General features: G+C 39.7%; 1 protein-coding gene across 7 annotated transcripts in view; it reads right to left on the reverse strand.

Moving 5' to 3' along the window:
• Window positions 1-1,554: 1,554 nt before the first annotated feature.
• LOC309714103 (sodium/hydrogen exchanger 9-like) overlaps window positions 1,555-20,424 on the reverse strand; it is a 64,466-nt gene continuing 45,596 nt past the window's right edge. For 5 of the 7 annotated variants that reach the window (XM_082546253.1, XM_082546250.1, XM_082546251.1 and 2 more), the window contains 4 exons: window positions 11,656-11,701; window positions 10,175-10,230; window positions 2,741-2,846; window positions 1,555-2,663 (listed from right to left, as the gene is read on the reverse strand). In XM_082546253.1, coding sequence (XP_082402379.1) covers window positions 2,466-2,663; window positions 2,741-2,846; window positions 10,175-10,230; window positions 11,656-11,701 — 406 coding nt within the window. In that variant the 3' untranslated portion in view covers window positions 1,555-2,465. Of the gene's footprint in view, window positions 2,664-2,740; window positions 2,847-5,321; window positions 6,415-10,174; window positions 10,231-11,655; window positions 11,702-14,222; window positions 14,305-14,428; window positions 14,536-20,424 lie in introns of those variants that run through there. The other 2 variants (XM_082546252.1, XM_082546255.1) reach the window with 2 other exon arrangements.

Raw genomic sequence — 20,424 nt, forward strand, 5'->3', positions numbered from 1 at the left:
GTTAGCACACCAAAATAAGATGAAGGGTTTAATGCAGAATTGAATGATTCGGTTAAATTCAATGCAGTTTTATTTATTTAGCACCAAATCACAACAGCATTCTCCTCAAGGTGGTTTTATTGTAAGGTAAAGACCCAACAATCAAACGACCCTATATGAACAAACACTTAGAGACCGTGGGAAGGAAAAACACCTTTTAATAGGAAGAAACCTGGAGCAGAATAATAATAAATGTGCTACGTTTATTTTAATTTACAATCAGGATGTATAACAAATTTTGTCTTGAATGAATAAGCTTTATCAAAACTTTATTCAGTGCACACCTTTTGTCACTGTTTGAGAACCACTGTGCTGGAGAGGTGTCATATATTTGTTGCTATTTGCTACATAACCTAAAGGTGCCCTGTGGAGGTTTCTGGCAAGCAAACTGTTTACATTCGGTGTTGCTCACCAGCATGAAGTGTGTGTGCGCGTGTGTGTGTATATATATATATCTGTCAGACAGGGTGGAAACAACTGCAAGCCACATTTGAAAAGTTATAAACCGAGTCTGTGTACTTCTCTATTGGTTTAGATTTCCTGCTTTGTTTAGGTTTTTCCTTTTTTGGCAAACTAATGCTAGTAAAGCCTGACGTAAAACAACTACTGAGTAGTACTTAAAACTCCACACGGTATCTTTAAGTGCATGGCTGAAAAACGTTAGTCACAATAGCTGGGGATATTTTAATAGCTGGGTGGAAGAAGTAATTACAGTTACTGTCAACTTCAATTCTGTTGACAACAGCACCTTAGCAAAATTTCCCATTTCAACAGTCACCTGTAAAAGTAACATCCAAACACATTCATTGTGCTAAATGTCTTTTTACACACCTGACTGTAGTTTCAGCCTTTTGCTCGGGATGCAAAAACGTCTAAAAATTGTACTTGAAAGCTCAGTGGCCGGCGACTCCCACAACAACGACAAAGGAGACTTGAGAGAAGCTTCTTCCTCCCATGCGGAAGTAGATCCTGGTGAACATTGAAATTGGATTTACGTACCGTATGGAAACTTTCTGCATCAAACGGATATGCAACAGAAGCCAACAGATTGTGTTATATAACGGTGATGTGTTGCTTCAAATATTAGCAAATAATAATAATAATGGATTGCATTTATATAGCGCTTTTCGGGGCCCTCAAAGCGCTGTACAATTCCACTATTCATTCACTCTCACATTCACACACTGGTGGAGGCAAGCTACAGTTGTAGCCACAGCTGCCCTGGGGCAGACTGACAGAAACGAGGCTGCCATATCGCGCCATCGGCCCCTCTGGCCAAATGACATAAAAACTAGCAATTGTGTTTCAGAAAGTATTTGTTTACTTTGATAGTAAGCTGCAGCTTTAAGAAACAGGCCTAATAATGGTGGAAAGCTGTTAATCATCATCTCTTGCTTGGAAAAAGCTCAGAAATTTAAATTTGAGTGCATACAAAGAGGAACGCAATGTATACTTTAACAGACACATTCCAGAGACGCGCCCATGCATTCACAACATAAAACGAAAAGCCCCCGCTTCAAGGACAATGGCTTTATTAATACACGGCGAACCATCTGCATATTCGTACAGCCTAACCTTCACAAATCGTATTTGTGCAGTAAACAACACCCCTGTTTGACTCAAGGGGGAAAAAGATGGGGCCCTGAGATTTACAGTGATGCACATAGAAAGCAGCAAAGTGCAATCTTTAATTAAAGCAGTTGGAGCGAAACTTCACATGCAAATAATCTTTTTTCCCCCCTGAAAGCTGTTAGTACTTTTAACCATTTGGATACATTCTTGCACAGCAAAGAATGCTAAGGAAGACATGGAGGGAGATGGGGTGGTGGGGGTGGTAATAAATTTAGCAGAATACATTTGAATCAGTTAAAAGGATTGCAGCAGAAAACAGTGCAATAAAAGTTTAATAAGGGGCTGGGGAAGAGCTAAGCAAAGTTGGCAAGAAAATACCATTTCAGCTGATTAAGGGAAATACTGCAGTGTTCAATCACAGAGTACAGTGATGAGTAATTCTCCCTAAAGCTTGAAACTCGGGCATTACGTAACCGTGTATCATGTAGCTGCCGTACTTATAATGAATCTGTGACTTAACATATTACCTTTATTTATTTTTATGACTGCTTTATGACAAAGGTGAAAGGCACACTTAACATTTCTATTTCAGTTTCTAACTTCCCCAGTTTGAGACAAGGACATCATCAGCGTTGCAACAGGAAGAGCGGTGGCCTTTGTAATTGTTTTTCTCCCTTCCTGTGTGACTGTGTGTCTTTGCGTGCATTTCAGCACAGGGGGAGTGCATGACCTTTTGGGAACCATTGAAACTCTAACTCTCAGTCAGCTGTTGGCAGATGTCCTGACCAGTGACCTCCATTCACTGTGGGAGGTGGGGGTTTTGACATCAGGGAGCAATAGCTGATAAGACGAGGTTAGAGCTGAGTACTGGAGCCGCTTGCCTCCCTCGGTTGAGCTGGAGCAGTGCCGAGGCCCAGATCTCCGTCCAGCAGGTCCTCTTGGTGCTCGGATGCAGAATCGCTTTCGGACGATCCCTGCTGGCTCTCCGTTTCCCCCAAATCCAGGGTGTTTTTTCCTGCTTCTATCTCACACAGCTCTTCTTCTTCATCATCCTGAATTGTGAGTGGCAAATAACTCATATGTTCCTCAATATTTCTGGCATGTTGTAAACACAGAAAAAAAGTCTTACCTCCTGCACACGGGGGCTACTGAAGACTCTGGCAAATACACCACAACACTGTGGCAGTGACTCAGTCAGCGGGGGGCCACAATGAGTCAGCATTGGCTTTAGATATCTGTGACATTGTTAAAGGACAGTTCAAAACGTGTGTACGTGTCAGTGACTCTAAACACAAGATAAGGTGAAATGGTCGGTTGTAGTCTAGCCTGTCCTCCAGCTCCACAGTCATAACAATAATAGCTAACAACACTAAAGCACATATCAGATTTTATATATATATATATATATATATATATATATATTTGAAAGAATGAGTAGGACAGTAACCAGATACGGTGTTTTACCTGTGCAGGATAAAAGGTCAGGGAATTTACATGTTACTGGTGTTGCACTCCAGTAAAGCGTTAACTGGTATGGTCTGTTTCCTATTTTAGCAGCTGATGCTCGAGGGAAAGCCCAACTCTTTGTTAGAAAGAAGTGGTTAAAGTGAATCACTGCAGTTTATCATAAACATAATCACTGAGCGTGTGACTGCAAATTGTTTTAGATCTAAGCCATCAGACTTCCAGTTGTTTATATATGAAGACAGAAATGAGAGATGCAAATCTAAAAGTGTAATAAATCATAGTCCCCTTGTGCTCAAAGCAATAAAAAAAACATTATGAAAGTGTATTATTTCCCTTATGAGGTCACTGTCAGCTTACTGGCATTCAGTGCAGTTGGCCTTCCGTTTTGAAGATGGCACACTGCAGAGAGCTGGGATATTAGTCATTCAAGCTTTAGGTACTTGAGCTATTTTTGTTCCAGATTCTTAAGCTGTTAGCATATTTAATATACATAGCTTTTGTCAGCTGAGTTGTTGTCTTAAGGAATAAAAGCTCCCATGCAACACAGAGATTTTCCAGGAGGGGATGTTGCATGAGAGCCAAAATCGAGATAAAAATAATTTGCTCAAGAAAAAAAAAAAGGAAAGGTAGCAAATGGGTCGTTATCTAGTTTCAGCAAACTGGGTCAGCCTTGCATTTGATTGAAACTAGAGGCAAGGTCACGAATGCCTTATAAATGTGATAAAGTGCAGATATGTGCATTTTGATTTTCGATCAGCGTTGAGAGGAGACGGTGGAAGCGAAGCGGTGCAGGTGGCAGGTGGTTACTAAACAATAACAGTGGCATATTTATAAGCTCTGGTCTGAAAAGTGGAGGTGAGTATGTTTGTGACATTTCGGAGCCCCCTGCTAGCATCTAATTTATAATCACCTTTCTGCAAGGGGTCATACTTTCCTCAATTTTTGCTTTGGAGGGGAAAAAAAACAACAAAAAAAACGGACAAATTCCTATTTTACCAGTGCCATCAGTGTCAACCTTTGTACCTCACTGCCTTTTATGAGTAATGTGGGACTAATGTGGCACACAAGTGCACAGTCCTCTGGCATGCGTACAAAAGAACAAGGGTAAGTGGAAAATAATCTAATATGGAAATTGGTACCAGCTCTCACCATTCGGGTTCTGTTGTTGAAAATGTGCAAGAGGTTGGAATTATAAGCACCATTCTGGCAGCTAACAGGATTTATTCATAAAATGTCTCAAATGAGAAACAAGGGGAAAAGGGGGGAGGGGTCTAAGGAGGGAGAAAAGGAGAGAATAATGTCTTCCTTGGGATGTGCCTGAGTGAGTTGTCTTCCTGTTGGCACTGCGTCCTCCTGTTCCATGCTGGCATGATACTCGACAGTGATGGTAATTATAACTGCTGGTTCTGCTTTCTGCTACACAATGGTGTCAGATTATATGTGTGTGCGTGTGTGTGTGTGTGTGTGTGTGTGTGAAAAGATGCTGAGTAGTTATGTGGGGGTAGAAGACCAACTGCTGCTTCAGCCACCATCACAGCAAGCACATGTCCCACGCTGCACAACCCGCAGGTAACCTTTTACTGACCTTTCATGAGTTAGGGCAAGTATTAGAGTTATAATACATGTGATCAGCTACTAGAGTTCAGAAACTACAAAGCAGGTTAGTGTGGTTTGGTTAAACGCTTGCTGCTTTTCAGGGGCTTCATGAAATCTTTTCATGCTATGTTTGCCAGGAAACCAACACAGATTTCAGCAAGTCATTCTAAGAAATGGTCTAGAACATAGCACGCAAAACGTCTCCAACAACAACACACTGTTTTTATCTAACGTAAGTTACTTATGCTATTTAAGAAATTGGTTGTAAATAGCCTGTTTATAACTTGTGTGACAAACTTTCCCATTGTTTTACCAGTATTTTAACATTTAAGCAAACGCTGTAGTCGGAAATGTCCAATACAAGCGCTGTTACAGGCAGCCTTAATGATTACACATGAAATGCGAATCAATTAATAAACAAAAACGTCCAGTGGTACAACTAGTGAGGAAACAAGAGAACAGACAGAAGTTGCAGTTACCCTAACTCATCACACTCTCAACACCAATGCACAGTATTCTGATAAAACTTTGTAGGGGTGAAGAGTGGGGTCCAGTTAACAATCCATTAAAATTTCATGTACATCCATTTCATGTACATCCACCAAGTACTTCAAAGCCCACTTATTTATTTATTTATTTATTTATTTATTTATTCATTCATTCATAGGTAGAAAAATGACAAAAAGGCTTATAAATTAGGAAGTATCTCACAAGTGTGGTGTGTACTGTCGACATAGAAATACTGTATAAAAATGTAAAATATCATGTCACATTTAACCTCTGACCTCGATCTGAATTCCAAAGTGATGATAATGTTATATAGAGCTATTTAAAACTATGTTTCTTACCACCATTGTTTGCATTGAGAACATATAGGCATATAGGGAATTCAATATGTGTATTACTTTGGACCTCTGACCTCTTCTTCAAGGTCAAATAGGGTCAAGCTGTCATGAAAAGTTTTTTATTTTTGTTTTATCTTTAAAGAAAATATTGTCAAGAGAAAGAGGATGAGCTGCCTTGGCAGTTTGTGCTTTGTGTTTTTTCTTTTTAAACTGAGTTGATAACATATCCCTAAGTTTATCTGTCAGTGACTCATCCAACCTGGAAGAGATAACTTTGTTAGACAGCAGCATCTACAACAGAGAGTACAAAAGCACACAGGAGTGTGAAACGTCAAAATATACCTTACTGACAGTACAATTACTGTACATTTGTAGCTCAGAGGACTGAGTTGAATTGGCCTCCTTCATTAAAGGCCATGAGATGCATGGCCTTTTGTTAGCCCCTTCCACTGATACACCCACTGTTCTCAGTACTGCTTATTCTCCTAAAGACATGGGAATTTCCATGATTGCAGACTTTGATTGCATTGCATAATGAATACGTATACACTTCTTACATAACATCAAAATGTAAGGAGGAGATATTTACAGTGGGTGCCACTATGCTCTACTTGGTGCTTCTTTGTTGTATGGTATTGTTTAGCCTTGTAATGCTAAAAATATGGGTAACACGCCTAGACTTGATTTTCAAGCCACAGAACACCCATGTAATTAACGGCATTGTACTTCTTTAACACGGGAGAAGACATGGGTGGCTTCTGGGATTCCAGATCCAAAACAAAAACGTGGTTGCTGGGCTAACGCCACAGTATGCAAACCAATTTAGCTGGAAAGATCAAACAGGCTTTGATGTCCCCCAGAATGAGTGCTTGTCCTTATGAACCCTAAAGCCAGGCTGACGGGGAAACAGTTAAGGAAGCAGCAGTGTGCCTCAATGATGCAGATGGTGAGCCAAGTTGAGGCTCAATTACCTGGCAGCAGGATTCCGGCTGAGGCTCCTCTCACCTGGTCCACTTCAAAGCACCTTCAGAATATGTTTTTCCTCCTCATCAATAGGATACATTGGTCGGGCCTTTCATCCTGCTTCTCTCATCTCCTCTTTTCTCGCCCGCTGTCATATTTGCATGCTTTACATGATTCCAAAAACCCATGATATATACACGAGGTCTGGTAAAAACACACAGTCTGTTAAAATGTGCAAGTTAACCCAATATTATAAGCTTTAAATATAGCCATGGCAGGAGTACAGTTCGTGCTGTTTTTTGGCTTTTAATCGTGTGTTGCAACCAGCAGACATATCATACAAATGTTAGCATGCTAGCACATGTAGGGACTGGCTAGCTGGCTCTTAGTGAAGAACAGTCTGTCTGTCACAAGGCTACTGGTGAAGCTATTGCATAAGACAGAGACAGTAGATTACTATTATTTAAAATTTGGTCAGTGAATATAATTCTTTATCAAATTAACCCACTGCTCATTCTCAAGTCAATATTTAACATCTAAATATGTCTTAAACATTTAAATGGAAGCTGCAAAACTAGAAAGAAGAAACCGTTTCACGTAAACAAAACGGAAATATGTCCTAATCAGATCAGAGAATTTCTCAGTACACTCAACCACATCCACCTTGCTTGTGTTTTGTGGTTTAGTAGCCTGAACGCTACATGTATTTGAATTTAATTACAACCTTTACAAACTTTATGGTTTCTAATCTGTCTGAAATATAAACCAATACTGCCTGTTAAAAACAGTTCTCAGAGTAAAATATGTCACAATGAACTCCTTTGAAATGATTTTCCAAGACTAAAACTTATTGAAATGTTAGCAAAAATGACCCCATTTACACTTGTTTACATGAAATGAATTTAGTCAGAGCTCAACCAGTAAAGGAATTTTAAGACCAATACTTGAGGGTTTAAACATCTGCTAAATGTGTGCTGCTGCGAAATTGCATAATTTTTTCAAAATCTGCTGAGCAATCTATGCAAGACCGACAGACAACATGGCTGAAGGGTGTTTCTCGCATCTCTTCTTTAGTTTTTAAATTTTTGTTTATCAGATAAAAAAAAAAGATATGTAATATCATAATATTGATATTACATACTTATACATAAAAATATTGCTGTAATATCAGCAACATTTGATAGATCAGTCAGGACTTCCTACATTGTTAATGTTATCAGTGGCATATGCACAAAGTTTGAGCTCTCTTTTTGGTGATTGAAATTCTAGCATTAGCTCTTTTTCCATAGACTGCAGTATTATATTAATGTGCCTTGCTAACAAAACCTGTTAGCATTAGCTGATAACTTAGCACTCTATCCCCTTATCCAAAAATGATCAGTTTTTCAAAAAAACCCTGGGCAGTATAAAATAATTATTCCCTCTATTATCGTGAGGGTTACGTTCCAGGACCCCTGTGATAGGTGAAAAAGCATCAATTAGAAAGCATGTTTATTTTATTATTTTATGTACATCCAAAGGCAGGTGGTGCAGGGTGTTTTACATATAAAGCACCTTAAATGTGAGAATAATGCCTTGATCCATCGGCTGGATCAGCAATGTGGTGTTTGGTGGTAAGAATTTAATTTGTACACCTTCAAACGACAGGTCCCTTTTATTTCAATTTAATATTCTTTTAATATAAGTTTAAATAAATATGTGATATTTTCATTTCAATTGTTAGAAAACGGTTATTTTACTGCAAAAATAATTACTAATTTTAGGCCATACATAGTTAAACATGTTTGTTTAATCTAATCTCAGGGTGTAGCTTGTTACTGTTAGCCAATATACAGTTTTACAGTCAGATCTACCCTCTCTCGTCGTATCTGGTTTCAGAACTACACATACCAGCTCTCACTGTTCATGAGTAACATATTTAATACCTCACAGCCTCAGGCTACTGTTTCAATGTGTCTCAAGACGTAACAAGAACACAGACTACACACACACTTTATACTACTTATTTTAATAGTTATGAGCGGACCATGACTTTTCAGGAAAGGAGGGACACAGGGACCTTCCTTTCCTTTTTGATCTCTTTCTGTGAGATCAGTAAAGAAGAGACAAACTTTTGAGAAACATTTATTTCATATTCTTAGATATCCCTATAAAATTTAAATAGATAATTATATAACCCTTTTGAGTGTTTAGGAGTTACTTATGTTATTTATAACTCTTCCTGCTTTAATGTAAGTTACATCAAAGAGAAGAAGGGAAAAAACTCTGTATTAAACTATCAGTCATGTTTGAACACACTCACCCATTCATTTTCATGGGTGCCGGTATAAAAAAATGTATTTAAATATATTTTGCATGCTGCCAAAAATAATATTAACCTTGTAGCCTGATTTGTTTCATTATCAAAGGTCAGCTACGTAGCCGGGATAATGCCATTTCTGCACTCTCATTCAATTAAAAAGCACAAACCCCCCCAAAAAACAAACAAAACCTCAATTACGCATTAAATGACTATTCTTAATGATGATGCCATCAATCCAACATTGCACTGTTTTGCAGAAGAGATAAAGCCCATAAAGTAAGATGATGTGCTCCTTACCAAGCACCAGGTCATGAAGTCATTAGGGAGCAAAATTCAATTAGCTTAAACTTAATGCAATCCTCGTGAAATCTTCCTGCAAAGAGTACAACTGTTTTCCTTCTCCAACTACACTCTCTGCTTACAAGACCATCTTAACACGTTGTTAACACCAACAGAGGCGGCAATAGTTAAGCACTTTGGGAAATAACACATACTATTGTGCAGTTGGGGAGGGAAGTTCAACACCATTCCCACAGAATAAGTTTGCAGCTAGTAAACCCTTAACTTTGTTTAGAATAAAGACTGACAGAGAAGCAAACTGTTTGCTTTGGAAATGGACTTTAGAGGTCCTGGCCAGATTTTGTTATCCTCAGACAGTCACTATAGCTGACTGGCCCTTTATTTATTGTTGCTACAGACAAGAACATCAACCTTTACCAAATGCAAATATATATATTTTCCAGATTGTTGCAAAATAAAATAAAGGTGAACAATGGAGTAAATTTCTGAATGCAACCTGTGAATTTATCTAATAACGGCAAAGGAATGTACAAAATGTATTCTTGCACGGAGCAAAGACTGTGGAGTTTTGGTCCACAGAAATGAATTATAAATAATTTAAATATTAGATTTTAGATATAATATAATATTTGCTGCTTTTCTATCTGGAAAAGGAGTGCATTGTTGGAGTACTCTTTTAATAGTCACGATATTCATAAGACGTGATTGCTGAGAACTGTCACATGAGAGAAGTCACATGGATAATCGTGTTTCAAAGTTGACTTGAAAATGAGGAGCCTCTTAGATAAATGCATCCTAAAGAATCGTTTATATCAGGGAAACTACAATGAGAGCATGTGTGCAAATGGTCCTAATATAGCTGCACAAAGGAGGTCATACACAGTGTATGTTTGCTAGCAGGCCACACACGTTCTTTCTGAACTTTCTGTTTGTCCTGATAGATAAGGGTCTTTCTTCAAAGTCTATGTAATGAAGCACTATTTTTTTCTGATACTCACAGAACTGTAGGGCTCCACAGAGCGCTGCGTTAATTATTGTGAGTGCAAGCAGATGTGAGAGTGCTTTGGAGAAAAAAGCAGTGAAAGGATACTTGTAGTCGAGAGAGTGCCACAGGCCCTGTGTTGTGTCTAGCCTCTCTGTAGCAATCTGTAAACCAGAAGAGAACCAATGTTACTCGCCGACAAACAAAGCCCGTCTGCCGTGGGCTGTATACGGTGCTTGATGGAAATGCCGAAAACCTGCACCTGTGCATGGTCAGCAGGGCCATATCACATGACCACAGCTTGAACAAGAGGGTCAGACCTAATAAAGGGAAAATCCTATTCCCAAAAACTGAACTACCAATAGAGATCCCTCCTCATTACAGTAAGAACAACTGCTCTGGTCTTGCATGCATTCAACTGTTTCCATAAAAAAAGAAATAAAAAAGCTCGTCTCCCCACTGGGATCCTCCTCCAGCTTTACTTGGCCACACTATCTATTTGGCCGCTTGATACCAGAGAGATGCCCAGACCTTGTCCCATTCATAGCGTGCAGATAATCGTCGGTTCAAATAAGAGAGTGAATGGTGAGCTGCTGGGAAGCAGCGATGGCAGGGTGGGTGTATGCACAACAAAAGGCTACACTCAGAGGGCCTCTGTTGTGCTCTGTTCTGGATATTGCGCAGACCATCACTCAAAGCGAAAGCGAAACTGCATTTCCTCTTGAAGTGTTCTTCACTTTAATGCCATGTGGTCTTAAAATAAACAGCAGACCCAAGATTAAAGGCTGGACGCCCATTATGTGTCAGTAGGAGAGGATGGAAGGATATGCTGCAAGTACAATATTTGCAGAAATTATACATATTAGTAAATCCCTATAATGTACAGTTCTCAATATTTAAATAAGAAATAGTGTGAAAGAAGAATGTGTTGACCACAAAACCGCTCGAAGTTTTATAGTCATGTGACTGCCCTCTCTCACATGTTCAGCGAAGCTTGCTACTTCCAGTGCGACACAATGCGTATGTAGGCAGAATCACTTCTTGTAACACAGTGAAATGTAAGTGACTGTGTGACAGTCAATATTAGAAGCTGTTGGGCCAATACTTGTTTTTTTTGGTGTTGAGCATATTCTTGGAAGCATTATTTTCTTAAGCTTAATGTGCACTCTTTCTAACTAGAGTAGCCCCCTGAAACAAATCAGATACATTCGTAAACAGACTGCAATGATGTTCAAGCTTCAGCATGTTAAAGCACACGGAATGACAATTAACTTGCCGTAACCCATCGATAAACAGTGGCACTAATATACAATCTTCTAAATGGGATTGGAGAAGCGATGCCTGCACATCAATGCAAATTGTGCTGAGAAGGATTTAGAAAGCACCGATTAAAAAAAGGATCAATTTGGAATATTTAGCCGAATCCAGTTATTTGACAGTCACATAATATGTGGTGCATAAAGAAGGAAGCTGATAAACATTTCTATTAAAAAAGGCAAAATTTGATCCCAGAAAGAAAAACAAGAGGATGAATAAATATAGTGAATTTAGAAAAAAGATTTATCTATAGTAGAAACAACTGCGCTTACCTCAAAAATGCGGTCCTCCTGGTTTTCATCTGGATCCACCCCCACTCTAGAGTGAATTAAAATAGAAGTACAGTGAAATCCTGACTCACTGTGCAATAATAATAAGAATTTCCAATAAGAAGAAGAATTCTCAGATGCTTTTGCTCTATAAGAATAGAACAAAGGTATTGGAGAAAATCTCCAATCCCGTTTGAATAGTCTAATGCTGCATGCAGCTTAGCAGGGAAGGTGACAGTCAGTCCCGTAACACGGTTTAGTTCTGAACATGACCTTTCAAACAGTTTCATCAAAATCAGCCTCATCTTCCACATCACACTGGGAAAATGTCAGCTGGGTAAACCTTTGATAAATGACAAACAGCGACGCAATTATGCTCGATATCATGCGCGGCTGCTGTTATTATCCTGTCAAGGTGTGTGGACCCCACTTTGCTGCGACAGGGCAGGGAGGAGAGGCCGACTGGCTGCTTGTTCACTCTGAGCTGAAATACAGTGACTCAACAACAGCCCGACACAGTCCCCATGAGCCACTTCGTCTCGCAATGAGAGTGTTATTTCAGAGTGTGCGTGCATTTGCTGCTTTTAAGCCTAAAACTGTCAGACTTTCTTAAAGCCAAATGGTGAAAATCTTGATATAACGACCTACCACCTGCAATCATCTACATATATACGACTGCACAAAACAGTGCACCAGCAGCACCATCAGTAGACTGGGGGCTTAAAGAGATGCAGGGAGGGAGATGGCTGTCGATTCTTGTTCCTGCAGGTCAGCAGTTAACTCTAATAGCCTGGCATTACTGCTCGGGACATTTTGAAATAGCCTTCTGTGCATTTGTGTGTGTATGTGTGCTTTTGCTTTTTTTTTTAGTGTGCTATACTAAAGCCTTTTACTAAGAATGCAGTGCAATAACACAAAAGACAGGAGATTCTCATCAGAGCATTACAGCTCTGCGAATGGTTGTACAGATTGTGTCTTGGCAGCCGTTCTTCCATAATCCATCTCTTTGTCAATGTTTGTCTTGACTGTGCTTCAGTTTCTCCCTCTCAGATGACTGCTCATCTTGTTTTTGCTTCTCGAATTTCAGCTTAGTCTTTGTATTTTCTACAGTGCAGTGGAGGCTGCTTTGTGCCTCAGTATGACACAGATGCTGTGGTTTGAAACTGTCATAAAGAAAAATCTGGACGTGAATGTATTTGTTGTCTCACCTGATATACGCTGGTAGCATATCCTATTACAGAGTTTTCTCTCTTTGTCGCCTAATAAATCTAAAGGGTCTAATATAACGATGACCTGAGTAAACACAACGTGCAATTTTTAAATGATGATTTCATTTGTCGAGAGAAAGAAACTATCCAAACCTACTTGACCCTATGTGAAAAAAAATAATTGTCCCCTAAATCTAATAACTGGTTATGTTGCTCTTGGCAGCAAGAACTACAATCAAGCATTTGTGATAACTGGCAATGAGTTTTTCACATCACTGTAAAGGAATTTTTGGCCCACTCTTCTTTGCAGAATTGTTTTAATTTGGAGAGTTTTTCGAGCATGAACGGCTTGTTAAGTTCATGCCCAAGCACCTCGATCTGATTTAAATCTTGACTTTATCTATGCCACTCCAAAACCCTTTGAATCCATTCAGAGGTGGACTTGCTGGTGCGTTTCCCAACATTGTCCTGCTGCAAGTGCGCTTGAGCTTCAGGGCACAAACTGATGGCTGGACTCTCCTTCAGGAGTTGCTGGTAGAGAGCTGAATTCGTGGTTGCATCAGTCATACCAACTTGTTCATGTACTGACGCAACAAAGCAGCCCCAAACCATCACACTACCGCTACCATGTTTAACTGTTGGCTTGATGTTGTTTTTATGAAATGTTGTGCTAGTTTTACAGCAGATGTAAAGGGAGTCAAGTTTCTCATCAGTCCACGGAATATTTTTTAAAAAGTCCTTAACTAAGGAAAGTGAGGCTTGCATTTCTTTAGATGCTGTTCTGGGTTCTTTTGTGACCTCCTGGAGGCGTCATCGAGTAATTTGGATAAACCGGCCACTCCTGGGAAGTTTCATCAGTGTTTCAAATTTTCTCCATTTGTGGATAATGTTCTCACTCTGGTACACTGTAATCACAAACCCCTAAATATGAATAATTATTCCTTTGACAGATGTCAATTATTTTCTTTCTGATCTGTTTCTTTAGACTGTGGCTTGATGTGTTGCTATTAGAGATCTTTTAGCTTACATCACTTTGTCACATAGGTGCTATTTAAGTGATTTCTTGATTTAACAGATCTGGGAGTAATCAGGCCTGTGTGTAGCTAGCGAAACTGGCCTCATATGATTAATCACAGCTTCTATCACATCATCAGTTTTTACCTTACATCACTTAACCCCAGCCGTCGTTCTCCTCTTCTTTTTAATGTAACATTTTTCATATCGCTATCATCTCTACCCTTTCTTTCCCCTTTGTCTTCCAACCCCACTTCATCTTCTCTTTGCTAATTTGTCTCCCCTTTTAGCATTTCAATATCCATTTCACTCTCTCAGATCACTCTTCCTCTCATCACCACCTCTCACCTTCTCTCAATCCTCGTTCTTCTTTCTCACCACCATCTCTCTCTCCTCTATTTTCTCACCACCACGTGGATCAATTCTTTCTCTCAACAGGAACAGAAAGGGAACTGAGATCAAATTTGTGCTGAATTATTCTTAAATTCCCTGAGAACTGCTTTTATCATGCAAGGGCTAAAATGGAACAATTTATTTTAGGGCTGTGGAAGAACCTTGTGGATGGGGCAGGCTGTGACAGGCACATGCAGCCTGCACTGCATGTGACGCATCCCCTTCAGCTGGTGGAATGCATTCTGTGGCGACAGGCTCTGTCGCTGAGCTGAAAGAAAGAGGAAAGGGCAGATATGTTGCAAGGGAAGCGAACGAGAAAAGAAAGCTGCGGGTGTGAGCAAAGAGGAGATGGCGAGTGCAGCAAAAAACAACAACAACAACAACAACAAAAAGTAGTTTTGAGTTTCTTGAGTATGACGGAAGAATATCTTTGCTGACAGTGTCAGAATGAGTGGATGCTATGTTGGAGAGTGTGTGTGAGAGGCAGGGAGAGTGAGTGAAAGATAGGACAAGACAGCCAGAGACAGACAAAGAGGGAGAGACATAAAAGAGAATGGAAAAACAGTTATGTGGGGCTCTCACTCAATCCCAATGCAAGAACGGAACAAGGAGATAACAAGGCAGTGGGCGTTTGTGAGCCGGTGTCCTTTCACGGCCTTGCTTTTCAAATTGATACGCACCCTGTGCACTGGGATTCAGACAAATCAAGTCCAAACTAACTACCCTGTGACTGTGAGTTCACATGAATAACTCTGTAAATGAATTAAAGTGGACAGCCAGGGGAACGCAGCGGGAGAGAAAAGAAAGCGCAACAGAGGAGGAAACGCGTGTAAACTTTGCATAAATTCATATCTACTACAGGAAAATAGGGGCGCAGACGAGAGCTGAGTCATAGATACTTTTGTAATGAGCCTCCACAGGAATATGTGATCCTCCCATGGCCCACTTGTTTCTCCAGATGAGGCAGAGTTACCCCCATTCTGTAAGGAAATCACATCCCATGCAATAAAAGTCAGTCAAAAAGAAATTCACCGAGGAGCAACTCGATCTCCTGCAATCTGGCAAGATTGTAAGACAGAGTTGGTGCTCCTGTTGTGCAAGTCCTCAGCATTGTACAAAATCAGTGGCCTTTTTATGTGCTGATACAATCATGTGTTGCAATAAGCTCCAGTGCTCCTCAAACATCTCTGGACATATTCCAGGATGACACAACACTTTGTACGGGGCCCTTACTTGACGACTCAGCCGGTTCTTTTGGGGAACATTGCTATTAATAACAGCATGTTTTTAGGCCTGAGTTCTTTTATGTAAGAGAATGAACTTCTTTTCTTTACCTTATCTTGCGCAGCCATACATAAAAGCTGGAATTACACAGCAGAAAGCACCCTCGCACACACATAAATATCTCCTTACAAGTTAATACTTCCACTGTGCCTGAGAGAGAAGTGGAAGAGTGAAATAACTTGGCCTTGGGCAATGATGAAGTATGCGGTAGGAATGTGTACGCGCAAATGTATATGTGCCCGCGTCTCCATTGGACTGTTATCACTCTAGCTGACAGTAATGGGCTGATAAAGCTGAGCTCACTGTCTTGCAGGCACACTGAACATGAAGCCCCCTGAGAGACTACAACTGCTTTGCATGTATACCTCATTTATACACTTGGGGGAGTCTACAGGTAGTGTCTCAATGTGTTTGGCGGAGATTTTGCCCCCCAAAAAACGACTTGCAATTGTTTATTAAGGAAAAGAAAATGAGATATAATTGGAAGCTTAAGTTAAGAACAATCAAATAAGCTTCTTTTTAAGTCCAAGAGCTCAAGGATGAAATACTTAGCAGGCAGGGTAAATTAAGTTACAGCACTCCTCCCTTGTGCTGCGCAGGCGATGCACAAGTTCTTTTTTTCACTGCTCCGAGAGAGAGGCAGGGGATAAGGAAAACACGGAAGAAAATCGAAATAGGGAGGGGGCGAGACAAAGACAAAGAGGCAGAATCTCACAGGGACTGTGTTTGCACTATACTGTGAGTATGGACAAGAGGAAAGCTCATCCTTCTAGTTTCCTGTTTGAAAATCCCATTTGGCTGTTCTTCTCACCGGGGACACACTGATATCATATTTGACAGCTCTCAGGAACAGAGCCTGGAACCAAAGCTGACACATACGCGAGGATATTTTCTGGGTTTAAATTCTGCCCCACAGACTTTCCAGCTACAGCAAACACACTTTACCCCCAATCATAACTACAGAGTACTTCCAGAAAACAGAGCACTTTAAATAGAGTATTGAATGTAAGTGTACAGATGCTGTTACATACGCCATATCATATAAAGGCGACTGCAAGCTCAACAGAAGCAAAATACATGTACATGTGTGTATTTGAATAACAAATAATTTATTGCACTACAGTTAATTCATCAGTAAAAGTGAGTAGATGCTACAGGTTATACGGGTTATATCGCAAAAAGGACGTATATGACTATAAAATAAAATCCCCAAACAGTGCAGACATCAATACCTGCAATGACTCATAGGCTGGTTTTAAGATTTCAATGTAGTGTAGGCTTGGCACTGACAATAAAAAAAAAGCAGCAGTTCAAGTAAAGCAAAGATTAAATTAAAGATGTGCCCCCCTCTCACTGTGCGAGCATTACGTGTAAGTAAACACAATGACACACATGATTATGACTTCATAAGACGTGTAAATATATTCGCCTGATCCTTACATGGCATTTATACTTTGCTAGCAATGTGAATTTAAAAACCTTGCGGGCTGCAGGAGCTGCCGAAGAATAACACTGAAGTTATCGATATGCGATGACTAACCACAATCACACGTTATCCGAAACAAAATCCTGAACTTGAACTGCAGATGTCATGAGAAAGTCGAGCCAAGAGCTCTCTCACACCCACAAAACTCTAGCACCCCACCGTGAGCTCTGCAGTGCGATCAGCTCCACAACTATGCACAAAATGAAACCTTCAAGTGCCTGAACAGTCAAGCGCGACTGTTTAAGACATTACATATTGTGCAAGATACTGCAATCTTGGATGTGGACAATAGAACATAATGTCTTTCCAAGCTTTAAGACAGATAAGTTCACGCGGTCATGGCCGAGCCCTGTATCGCTCAGTGTTATGACTCTGCTGTGGATAAGGACATAAAACTGGAACATAAATTTCCCTTCCTGATACTGCAGTCTAGCAAAACAAAGCGTCATAAATGACCAAGTCCTCGACTGTAATATGTAGGTCGATCTACAAAGACCCAGAATGTGCTTTCACCTAAATTTCAAATCACTTGAGCTGGTGTAAAAATAAAACTGGCAGGGTAGTGTAGAGGGACGCGTGTGCCTGAGATGCACGTGTACTGAAGATATTAGCGGGATGCGCAAAGCATTTACATAAGTGCACGGTTCGTTTGTTGTCCTCTTCTTATCTCATCTAACCAGGCAAAACTTTTTATATGCTCGGCCATTTTGCTCACTGATGAATGATCACCCACTCAGCAGATGTCCAAATATTATGTTATCTTTTCTGTTGTTTGAACTGAGCTATGAGATATCGATGGCCAGAAATAACTCTGGATATGTAATACCAAGTTGGACGTTTTGGCTAGTCAGAACCTTGAGCAAATTACTCACAGATTTAGCACAGTCATTGCAATGGAATTTTCCCATTTTTAAAATACATTTGTTATAACTTGGGCTGTATTTTTTATGCATTTAATTTGCATTTCATGTAGACAAAAGACTTTAATCAACTAAAAATTTAAATAATCTGCCTGAGAAGTGATAGCTAAACCCATTTGCCCTCAAAAATGCCTTAATTCAGAGATTAGATAGATTCGACATGACGCTGGAAGCATTCCCCAGAGATTTTGGTTCACATTGACATGTTAGCATCAGTCAGCTGCTGTATGATATGAATCTCCCATTGCACCAAATCCCAAAAGGTGCTCCACTGGATTGAGATCTGGTGACTGTGGAGGCAACTTGAGGGCAGTGAACTCATTGTCCTTTGAGTTTGAGATTGTCTGAGTTTTGTGACATAGTTTGCGTGCCACAGAAAATGGGTACACTGTGGCCATAATGCAATAGTGGTGAGCAACAATACTCATACTCAACTGGTACTAAGGGATGCAAGAGATAATCCCTCATTATACCACCAGCAATTTAGTTCAATTCAATTTTCGCCTCAAGGCGCTTTATATTGTGTGGTAAAGACCCTACAGCCTGGACTGCTGATACAAGGCATGCACTCCACCATCTGAATGTTGCAGCAGTAACCAACACTCATCAGACCGGGCCATGTCTTTCCAATCTGTTGTCCAATTTTGTGTGAATTGTAGCCTCAGTTTCCTGTTCTTCGCTGACAGGAATGGCACCCGGCCATTCTCTTCTGACCTCTGGTATTAACAACAAATTTTTGCCAAGTCAACTACTGCTCACTGGGTATTTTCTCTTTTTCAGACACTAGAGATGGTTGTGTGTGAAAATAGGAGTAGATCAGCAGCTTCTGAAATACTCAAACCAGCCCATCTGGCTCTAATAACCAAATTCAAAGTCACTTAGATCGATTTTCTTCCCCATTTTGATGCTTGGTTTGAACTTTTATGTTTATATTCAGTCTGACGAATTAAAGAATCAATCAAAACGTCTCTTTACGGTCATACATGTGAATGTGTGCTGTGCAATAACAGAAAATACAGACATTCTGAAAATATTACTTCATCACATTTTTGCACAGATGAGATTAGGAGATTAATAGCAGTCTAGTCTTCCAACAACAACACAATAACGCCACAGCAATCAGCTGCACATATTTCTCTAAGGACTGGTAATAGGGGAAAACATCTACCACCCTAAGTAACATTACCACCTACCAGCAACTCTAAACCTCACCAATTACAACCCCAATTCCAAAAAAGTTGGCATCATGTGTAAAATGTTAACACAAACAAAATGCAATCATTTACAAGTCTCACAAACACTCATTTTATTCACAATAGAATGTATAAAAACGTATCAAATGTTTAAATTGAGAAATTTTACTACTGTTTGTTAAACATTAGCTCATTTTGAATTTGACAGCAACACGTCTTGAAAAAGTTGGGACTAGGGCAACAAAAGGCTGGAAAAGTAAGTGGTGCTAAAAAAAAAAGAAAGAGCTGGAGGTACATTTTGCAATTCATTAGGTTAAATAGCAGCAGGTCAGTAACATGACTGCGTATAAAAAGAGCTTCTTAGAGAAGCAGAGTTTCTCAGAAATAAAGACGGGCAGAGGATCACAAATCTGCAACAACAACCAAAAGTCCAAAAACAATGGTCGAGTATCTCATCATCTTGCATTAGTTTCTATCTAGAAAGACACCACTGATACTGAAAGCTATACACAGGTTTCAGAACAACACATGCTCCCATCTAGATGATGTCATTTTCAGGGAAGACCTTGGATTGAATGACATATCAGACAAAAACGGGACAACAGTCATCTCCAAAAGGTCCAGCTGCAGGTCTCCTCAGATGTTTATGGGCTGAAGGGAAGAAGAAGAAGAGTGGATGCTACACAGTGGCCATGTCCCAACTTTTTGAGAAGTATTACTGCCATCAAATTCAAAATGACCTTCAATTTGTCCCCTCATTTGATATTTTTCTGTATTCTATCGTGAATAAGTGAAAGAAAATGGATCGATGGAAATTTCTCTCATTTTATTTGAGTTTGTGAAAAACTAATTTAAGTGGCTGCTGGCTGTAATTGTCATGAATTGTGAAGTCGAGGACTCAAATGCATACTTTATTTTAGGCAGAGAAATGCCCAAAGTCCATATGTACGCACAGGTGAATCGAATCTAGATAACAAGACAAAGGGTTACAAAGTAACTAACCAATACACAGACTACACACACATATATGTAGCAACCTAACATTAGTAGTGTGGAATGAGATATAAACCCTAATCATGATTAACAAAATAAAAACAGTAATAATACCACTAATAATAAAATATTGTAAATCCTAAACTAGGGGATACAAACTAAGTACTCAAAATCCTGAGTATAAAACTCAGGATCATGATCAGTAGTATTACATGTGATCAGTTACAAAGGTGCTTTCTGCTCAAACTACTTTGTTAGATAAATCCATTATAGCTTATGTT

This window comes from Aulonocara stuartgranti, assembly GCF_965226115.1.
Source record: "Aulonocara stuartgranti genome assembly, chromosome: 9".
Lineage (NCBI taxonomy): Eukaryota > Metazoa > Chordata > Actinopteri > Cichliformes > Cichlidae > Aulonocara > Aulonocara stuartgranti.